The sequence below is a fragment of the Austrofundulus limnaeus genome, unplaced genomic scaffold, assembly GCF_001266775.1.
Source record: "Austrofundulus limnaeus strain Quisiro unplaced genomic scaffold, Austrofundulus_limnaeus-1.0 Scaffold1574, whole genome shotgun sequence".
Lineage (NCBI taxonomy): Eukaryota > Metazoa > Chordata > Actinopteri > Cyprinodontiformes > Rivulidae > Austrofundulus > Austrofundulus limnaeus.
The window spans coordinates 18,701-28,629 of NW_013953976.1; the positions used below are offsets into that span (position 1 = coordinate 18,701).

Sequence of the window (9,929 nt, forward strand, 5' to 3'; positions counted from 1 at the left end):
CTCCCTTTCTTCATGTGTTCAATACTTTTTCCCTGTGCCATTCCACATTATTACAAATAACTTCATTTCTGGACATTTATGGTTTGWTTTCTTTGTATGTATGGATCACTTGGGTTGTTACCGACATCTGGTGAAAATTTCATGTCATTACCCCCTCTAGTGATATATTTACTGAGAAAAATGGTGACGTGTTCAATACTTATTTTACCCACTGTATGTGTTTGATAATCTGAATTTCCTTAAATAAAAGCAGAAATATTTACTTCAACTTGTATTGTTTTTAATCCTAGAGATTTTTCATCAGTTTGATTAAAACGATTTACCACATTTTTGTAAAATGCCTATTTCAGTTTGATGTGTGCAACACTGCATATTATTTTACCCCAAGCATTTTGCCTGAACAGCCAGGTTTAAAATATTTAATAGGTTTAAAAGAAATCTACAGCTAGAGGGTAGAGTAATAAGGTGGCTGATAAATTAGCAGCTTAAAAATTAGTTTTGCTCCTTGTATTGTTGACCTCATTCTGTCAAGAGATTTCATCCACATATCTGCAGAKACTAGGATCCGGAATATTGATATTCAGTTATTTATTTTACTTCAAACTATAGAGCCACAGCTGGCAGAGCCCTTATTTAACCACATGACACTGGGTTTTTACATTTATGTAAAAAACACTTTATAGCTACTTAAATGTATTTTAATTCCAAATTAAGAAAAAAAAAATTGTTTAACTCCGAAAAGCGGTTTTATTATTTTCATCCCGATATTCATTAATTTAAAATATTACTTAAAAACATCACTGTATATTTTACTATACTGCATTAAGTATTTGCTCAACCTGACTGTGCACCAGTGCACAAAGCAAGGTCCATAAAGACATGACTGGTCTGCACAGAGACCTGACCTCAATCCGACCTTTGGGATGAATTAGAGCAGCGAGTGAGAGCCAGGCCTTCTGTCTAACATCAGTATGTGACCTCACAAATGTGCTTCTGGAGGAATCAAAAATCCTCATAAACACACCCCTAAAGCCTTCCCAGAGGAGTTGAAGCTGTTCTAGCTACTAAGGGTGGACCAACATCATATTGAACCCTGTAGATTAGGAATGGGAGGTCACTTAAGCTCATATGTGAATCAAGGCAGGTGAGCAAATATTTTTGACAATATAGTGTACYTATATATTTTTTTACTTCCACCTTTGAGGCAGCCTTGAGATTAAATTTTAGTCACATTCAGATCTCAGCTGCTATCACAAAGGCTGACAAAGAAATGCCCTGAGATTAATGTCTGAAATACGTTGACAATATTAAAAAGAAAAAAAAGAAAAAGAAAAAACAGCACCATGAGAGGGAAGGTTTGTGTAAATGTTTTCTGTGTAGAACAAAATGTAACGCACTGCATTAAAAAAGAAATACTGTTTGAAGCCAGGGGTCAGGCACAGATTTGTCAAGTTTTAAATAGATGTTCAAACATGAAATGCTACAATCATTAATCTTTTTGTCTTTATAAAAATTCAACATGTAATAACTGGACGTTAAGAAAAATAAATTACCTCCACCTGTCAGCGAACCTGCTGAGTTTTATACATTATAAAATCCAGATTACTATTAGTCTAGAACCCTCAAGTAAATAATTATTTACCTTCTTACTTCATTTAACAATATTTAAACAAAAAAATTCTAAGAATAATCTATTAGAAAAGACAATAACACATGAGAAACACAAAGCTATGATGCAGAACAGATGATATAAAGTAAGAAAACAGATTCTACAGCACTGCTTCAAAAAGCTAATGTTCCTCCTTCTCTAGCCTCAGATAAACCTGGAGCTGTGTTACTTTGCACATCAGTTTTATTAAAAGTGAAAACACAGCCTTATGTAAAATTGTTCATATAAGGTACATTGTCCACACTATTTTTTCTGAAGCTCCGTCCATCGTTTGTCAAAGAATGCCCTCATGCTGTGGCCGGCGAGACCGATTTCAGAGTTGTCCTCGTTAAATTTTTCACAGTTCTCGAACACAAGGTTCACATCACTGATGAAACTCTCCTGATTTGAATACCTGTAATCATGAAAATAATTATTTATTAAGTTGTGAATCGAGCTGTGTAAATTCACAAATGTCAAATCAATATAAACCCAACACAGGAAAATTTACACTTTGTTGTTGAGCTTTTCCTTGATGGTGGAAAAGTCCATCGGCTTCTTGACGACTCTTTTATATCCGGGAACAGCTTTGTGGTTGACCGGTGTCAGGAAGGGCCACGCGTCTTGATGGGCCTCCAGCTCAGCCAGCAGCGCTCTGAAACAACCACACAACCATCACTGGGCTTTTAGGACATGTTTAAAAGGGATTTATTTTGAGCAAAGACTCAGCGTTCAGAATTTCTTGGGACGTGAGAGTTCAACAACGAACAAAATGTTTTTAAAAAGTGACCTATGTGCACAAACGTACCGGCACACTGACAGCTCACTGCTGCTGCCCTTGGATGTTTTGGCTTTTTTAGGGCAGGAGACAGAACCTTCACACTTTGTGTCTGAGCCGACATCTGGTTTCCTCTTTTTCAACTCTTTGGTACTTCTTTTTGGCACATTGTTGCTGCTGGCGGCCTCCTCACTGATGCGCCCCGCCACCGCAGACAGGTTACCGTTTAGATTTTCCTCCACACATCTTTTCCCTCCAAACAGCTGGGCATCTTCCTGAATGAGAGAACACAGAACTAATGCTCCCAAAATGTACCATCTGTCACGTATGGATAAGAGGGGAAAACTACATACAAACCAAGTGGTCATTCAGTCGGATTGTTTACGTACCTTTGCTACACAAAAAGAGCAAAACCAGTCTAAGTCAGGTACTTTGGTGAGCTTGGGGTTGTGGCAGTAAGTGTGGCAGAATTTGTCACAGCCACTACAAAGTACAAGCAGCTCCGTGTTGTCTCCCTTTTGGCAGAGCTGGCAGTGCTGCAAACAAAGTACATAAGAATCGTACACTACAGGCACTGCAGTTAAAATTAAATGTAAATACTGCCAATGCATTGTAATATTCAGTAATGTATGTACTGTAAAGCTCCATCTGAACTGCTGAAATCAGCTCTCATTGTTGCATCATTTTGTTTGCAGCTTACAGTCTTTTTGTCACAATCCACAGTGAGAACTTTTCACCTCCCTCTGCACACGAACTCACCGTGTGATTATTCAGACGTTCATAGGTGCATGTGTTTATGCTTACAGCACTTCTGCACTGCATTTTGCTTCAACTACTCATTTCCAAAAGTCATCTGTACTCGGAAGCAGACATTTATAAATAAACATCAAGCAACCACATGACTGCGCATCAACTGTTTGGCTTTGGATGAGCCCTTAACTCAGTGCAGGCAGCCAGAGTGAATCTATAAGTCAGTGTTCATGAAACAAACACATGCATCCTAAATATTGGTTTTTTTTTTTATATGAATCGTTAATGTGAGACATGTTTATTCTTAACATATAAAATGTTAAACGTGTTAACAAGAGAAACACAGGGTTCAGAGCACTAACCATTTTCAAAGTGGCTCGTTTCCAAGTGATGGTGCTCTGCAGCCACTGAATGCAGAGCCACAGCTGAGCCGAGCTGCAGACCTGACTGAGGAATATACGCAAACGTTCGATCCCATAAGTCGCCTGATGACTGTTGTAAAGACACAGAAAAGAGATCTGTTGTAAGTTTTACTTCAGAGCAGGACAAGGAGGTGGTTGACAAGAAAACTAGCACATTTTACAGTGTCATAAAGCATCTGCCTCTAAATGAAACCAACCAGGAAAGGATGAGCTTTCACATTTCTCCAAGTACCTTTGCTTGATGTTCCTCTCCAGCTCTGCAAATCTGGTGACAGCTATATCAAGAGGATTGTTGGAACGCCGTGTCAAAGAAAGAAAAGGCTTCCTCTGGATGGTTTCTCCTAGACCCTTATTTTGAAAAACTGAAGCAGCAATGTGCTTGTGCTCATAATAAACTAGATGCTCACTGTTGGACTGGGGCTCAGGAGGCATCCAACCCTGAGGAAGTTATAGATGAAATAAAGCCGTAAAAATATAATATGTAATGATTTGATTTAGTAAATTAAGATGTGAACAAATGACAGAATGAGGTGCTGCATTGATTGCCTGTGTACCTTGACCTGTAGGTTGGCAGAGATGACCTTTTTCTCCAGCCTTTCAACCTGCTGCAGCACATTAACGTCCACCTTCATGGCCTGCTGTTCAACACACCAGCTCTTCATTCTCTCTCTCCTAAACTCACACAGTTCTGGTTCTGTCGCATCAAGTTCTGCTCACACAGATTCATAGAAATATCACAGCAACTATTATCAACTAAAACCAATACATGTGTTAATATTCATTGCTTGACAGTTGAATTATTCAGGAATAAAAGAACAAACCGTCATTGCTGTTGGAAAAGAGGAGTCTCAGATGCTCCATGTGCTTCTGGATCTGTTTCTTCAGAACTCGCTCTCTGATGCCTCGACAGTGAAGGCTCTCGAGCAGACTCTGCAGGTTCTCCATGCTTGACACTCTCCACCAACCGCGCAACATCTCTGCCACATGTATGCTCACACTTAACTCATAGTTGAACAAAGGTCAGCCATATAATGTAGTTGTTTGACAGTGATCACATTCTGTATTCTGACATGTTGGGGGAAATATTTTAGTTTCAGCAGATTTAATTTGTGCAATGTGCTTTTCTTACCTTCAGGGATAGGCTGAGGGGAGTCCTGCGTTGCGGCTAACGTATTGTTGTTAGCCTCTGCTTGCTGTGGGGACACCTCCAGCATCGAGGGCAGGGAAGTGTCAGAGATGGGCAGGCTGGGACTTGTTGCTGAGCTGAGCGGTGTTTGTCTGCTCTGATGAATGCCAGACTTTACTTGCTGAGAGAGAGAGAGAGAGAAAAGTACATTAAAAGTTTAGACGTCGTTTTACAATAACATGCATTTAAACTTAGTGCAAAAAGAAAGAATTTGTGTTTGTTTGATTATTTCTTTGTTGTAATACTTCTTGACAATGGGTTGAGCGACAAGTTGAATATGTGGGCTGCGTTCATGAAAACTTGAGAACCCACAAATGCATTTTTCTAAGATATGTGGCACCATTTAATGGAAATAAATAGGCTTTCTAATTGTGTAAGATTTATTGTCACAAAGCGCCGTTGCATCAAAGAAATAAACAAACACAAATAGCTATTTTTTGTGCTGTTATGTAGCAACATCTTCATTAAAGCTTACAACCATTAGGCTGAAAAGATAAAGAGATAAAATGATGGCTATCCATCCACATACATGAGGGACAGGCGACAATCGACCAAAGACCCCAGCTGCGGTGCTGTGGTTTGCTGATGATGGGGGTCTAGGGAAAACAAATGACGAGGGTTTGATCCAGATGCGTTTGGAGGAGGAAGCTGGAGAAGTGACGCTAAAGGTCACAGAGGACTCGTCACAAGGAGAGCGGGGCAGGAGGCTAAACCACTCGCTGCATTTTTCAGTCAGTATTTTGGACAGCCCATTATAATGATGGATAGACTGGGGGTTGTAGGTGGTCCCGTTACAGTTTTTCAACTGAGTAGCCCCGAGTTCAGATGATTTTAAAGTATTAATTTTATCCGTTTGTGAGATAAGATAAGAGGAATAAGTCTCTGAGGTAGGAACTTCAATGGAAGGAATGTTCTGAGAATTTATGTCCAAATCCTGAATCATTTTGGACACTTCAAGCATTTCACTGAGCTTAGATAAGGAGTCAAGCTTCTGAGGGAAGATATTGTCTTTGTTTTGTGGGCACTGTGGCTTGACTTGATCACAGTCTGATTCCTGCTCCGGGATGAACACCTCTGGCGTCCTTTCCTCTTGTTCCTGCTGTTCCTCTTCAACCCCGATACCCTGTAGAGCCATCTTCCTATCCTCCTCCTTTTCAACCCCGTCATGGCCTGAGAAACATAAAAGTGAAGTCAGCTCATGCCTAGTGAACATAAAAAAACTCTTTAAATTTATCACTGTTCTGCCTGCCTTCAACAAAGATGCCACCACACTGTGGAAGGACCCAGTATCGCCTCTTGTATCTGTCTTCTCCAATTACTGTAGAGCGCAGCGAGTGAGACGACTCAAACAGATCCTGTCGGATTCGATTAAGTACCTTTGGAGACAAAAAAATGAAGTATTAATCCATTCATGTTAGAAACAAGAAGTGTCCCAGAGAGCTGAATTTACCTGATAGGTTTCCTCGATCTGCTTCTCCAGTTCCTCCACACTGTTGAAGGTCACACCTTCATCCTGTAAGAAGAAACTTTATTACTTTGGGTTTTAAATAGACCATAAGAAACCCTGATATGACCTCTGGCTTCTATGAAAATATTACAATGCTCCTGACCCAGAGCGCAGTTTTCTTCATTTTCTTTCCCCCTGGTTCTTCCTCCTCCTCATCATAGTCATTCTCACGCCCCTGGTCTTCGCTGTCATTCTCGTACTCCTCTTCCTCCTCGCTATCCCCTTCTTTCCTGTTGCATTTATTTCTTGTCATGGAGTTGATCTCATTGCCCACGTGACTGTATCTTTTTCCTGTGGTGCTGGCATGGACATCTCTTAGTCTTGGAACACGAGAGGATGTTCAGAAGATTTATTTGAATGCAAAATGTCTAGCTTTATGTACACAACCTGAAAATGAAACCTGATTGTTCATTTACTCACTTGCGCAGCTTTCCCTCAACAGTCCATTTATTTTTCCTCAGGTTGGTCATATATTCGATTTGTAAGTCAATCTCACTGAAAAACATCAGATAAATCCGTCAATGTTTTGCAGGCATGAAATCAAAATTTCATGTGTCCATTACAGCTAAGAGACCATAGCAAAGTCAGTTTAACAGAAATTAATCTTAAACTGGAGTCATCCTCAACGTCTACCTCTATCAGTAAATTATCATGTTAGAGTTACAGTTAGAGATTTTGAATTATTTTGATGAATTATCACTTGTTTAGCTTAGATTATTTGAAGTGTCAGGTGTCAATTGTCAAATAGAGAAATAAAAATAAGTAGAGTCTATGATAAGTTCTTACCGGATCAGTGCTTTACTGCAGCAGAGCTCGTTTACCAGGAACGCCAGCACAGCGGCCTTCAGTGTTGGACTATGAGCCTGAAAATCTTTTGTTTTGAGGCTAACAGCCAGAGACGCTAGCTCTGTCTCCTCAGGGTGGCTCTCCATGTAAAACTGCAGAATTTCAGACACGTTGTCCCGGTTTATCTTCACATTGTTCCAATACTTTCCAAAGACAGTGTTGCACTACAAGACAAAGAACAAAAACATGGAGTCGCTTTTGGTGCCTGTGTGTTGGAGTTTCCCCCAGTAAGAGGGTAGCTTCCTGTGCCTTTGGGTGGGGGGACAGACTCTGACAGTTCTTTTGTGCCTACACACCGAACAGCAGTTCAGAGTATCCGGCCCTCTTGAAGTTCTTAGCGGGGGTGCTGGGGGACTTCAGTGCTCACGTGGGTAACAACAGTGTGACCAGGAGAGGCGTGATTAGGATGAACTGCCTCTCTGATCTGAACCCGAATGATGTTCTGTTGTTGGACTTTGTCCATCACAAACATCACATTTGAACATAAAGGTGTCCATTAGTGAACATGGCACCAGGACACTCTGGGTCGTAGATCGATGATTGACTTTGTAGTCATGTCGTCTGATCTGCGGCCGAACGTTTTGAACACTCGGGTGGAGAGTGAAGCTGAGCGGTCAACTGATCACCATCTGGTAGTGAGCTGGATCAGATGGTGGGGAGATGCCGGCCAGACCCGTTAGACTTAAATGGGCAGTGAAGTTTTACTGGGAACAGCTGGCAGAAGAACCCGTCGGAAAGATCCTTAACTCACACCTCCGGGAGAACCACATCCCAGCTAAGGCAGGAGACATTGAGTCCAAATGGGCTATTTTCTGCGCCTCAATTGTCTCGACCAGTGGTTCTCAATCCTGGTCCTCAAGGACCCCTATCCTGCATGTTTTAGTTGTTTTCCTGCTCTTAAGTAAATATTTTAAGTTAAGTAAGTAAAATTTTATTTATAAAGCGCCTTTCATAGAAACAATTCAGAAGGTGCTGTACAATCATCAACAGCATAAAACAATTTCAGAAAATCACAACAAAACATCTGTAAAACAAGACAGAAATTTCTAGCCCAAAAGTGGTCAGTAACAGCACTGAACACACAAGCAAACAAAGTTAAAATATAAAAATACTAAAATAACACACTGGTACTACGGGCTCACTTTAAAACCAACAAGGCCTAATTTAGTTGAACGCTTGTTTAAAGAAGAGAGTTTTCAGACATTTCTTGACTCAAAATCTGTGAGAGAACGCAGAGGAGAGGGGAGAGCATTCCAAAGGCTTGCAGCCATAAAAGAAAAAGCTCGGGCGGTCACCACGTGTCTTAAAACGAGTACGAGGAACAACTAAGAGATTCTGATCTCGAGAACGCAGGCAACAAACAGGACAAGAGAGCATGTCCRGAATACAGGCAGGTGCCTGACCTTTTAGAGCTCTGAAAGTAAGGATCAATATTTTCAACCGAATCCTAAAATGAACAGGTGACCAATGAAGTTCAGATAAGATCAGAGTAATGTGACTGAATTTAGAAGTTCTGCAGAAGCCTGACAATCACTCATTCATTTAAATCAGGTGTGCCAAAGCAGGGCAACAACTAAAACATGCAGGATAGGGGTCCTTGAAGACCACGATTGAGAACCACTCGTCTAGACAGCTGCCTTGAACTGTGGCCGCAAGTTTGTAGGTGCTTGTTGCTGTGGCCGTCCTCAAACTCAGGGAGGCTGTCAAACTGAAGGAGGAGTCTTATCAAGCCTTGTTGGAAACGGTGGAGAGACTACACCTCTCGTGTTGCCTGAGGATGCCTTGGAACCCTCCCAGAAGAGCTGGAAGAGGTGGCTGTGGAAGGAGGAGTCTGGGCCTCCCTGATCAAGCTGCTGCCCCACAACCCAACTCTGTGACAAGCTGTAGATAATGGATGGATGGATGTAAAGCTTAAACAATTGCTGCTATTCAACGGCTGTAAATAAAGACAAATAAGATTTTTTTATGCATGATAAATGCATGTGCTTTTAAACAATCATTTCTTCTTAAAGCAAAGTGCTTCAAAACCCTGCAGGAAGAATCACAGCTATTATGTGCAGATTATAATAAGAAAAATTAACATGGGGCCCATTTATAGTTCCAATAACAGCCTCTTAAAAAAGACATCTCTATTAAATATATAATTGCATTCTACAGCACAATAAGATGAATCCTTTGAATAGCGTCTAAAATGTTTTGTTATTTTGTTGAAGAAAATTTTGTTTTAAACACGATTTTAAGACATCAGTGTCAGGGCAAAAAAAGAAGTGTACAGTGTAACATCATTTATAGTCATTTTAAAAATTCTTCTATAACTAAGCACGTTATTTCTGGCTTCAAACATGCAAAAAAGACGAGAACATCTACATCAACACATTTTCTTGTGACAGGTGGTTGTACATAAATTTGCAGTATGTATTTGCTTAACAGACAGGAGGTGTTTACAAATCCACAGCTGTACAAAAGCTACAGATATGACGAGCACTCACCTTGTCCCCTGTAGGTAAACCAAGGTAATGCACAGCTGTAGACAGCAAGCTCACCAACATGTCCTGCACCATGTGCATACTGTTCCCGATGTTAAGCAAGCCCTCTTGAAAGTTGCTAATGGTGAGCATGTCTGAATTTATGTCCACTCTCAAAATGTTTCTAAAGTTGTGCAGGAACTGRAGCACCATCAGGCAGTCAGAAATGGTCTTTCCAGGTAAGATCAGTCCAGGCATACAAGACAACTCTGGAAGGGGCTAGAGAGAAATGCAATTTTAAAGCATAAAATGCAATATATATATATA

General features: G+C 40.6%; 1 protein-coding gene across 2 annotated transcripts in view; it reads right to left on the reverse strand.

Annotated features, from left to right (window-relative positions):
* Positions 1-1,356: 1,356 nt before the first annotated feature.
* LOC106535813 (bromodomain adjacent to zinc finger domain protein 2B) overlaps positions 1,357-9,929 on the reverse strand; it is a gene marked incomplete at its 5' end in the record, with an annotated part of 25,145 nt that continues 16,572 nt past the window's right edge. For both annotated transcript variants that reach the window (XM_014032916.1, XM_014032914.1), the window contains 16 exon segments: positions 1,357-2,063; positions 2,160-2,303; positions 2,457-2,701; positions 2,816-2,962; positions 3,539-3,668; positions 3,831-4,036; positions 4,153-4,307; positions 4,420-4,575; positions 4,728-4,905; positions 5,314-5,954; positions 6,034-6,160; positions 6,235-6,297; positions 6,395-6,611; positions 6,712-6,786; positions 7,078-7,301; positions 9,627-9,881. In XM_014032916.1, coding sequence (XP_013888370.1) covers positions 1,913-2,063; positions 2,160-2,303; positions 2,457-2,701; positions 2,816-2,962; positions 3,539-3,668; positions 3,831-4,036; positions 4,153-4,307; positions 4,420-4,575; positions 4,728-4,905; positions 5,314-5,954; positions 6,034-6,160; positions 6,235-6,297; positions 6,395-6,611; positions 6,712-6,786; positions 7,078-7,301; positions 9,627-9,881 — 3,114 coding nt within the window.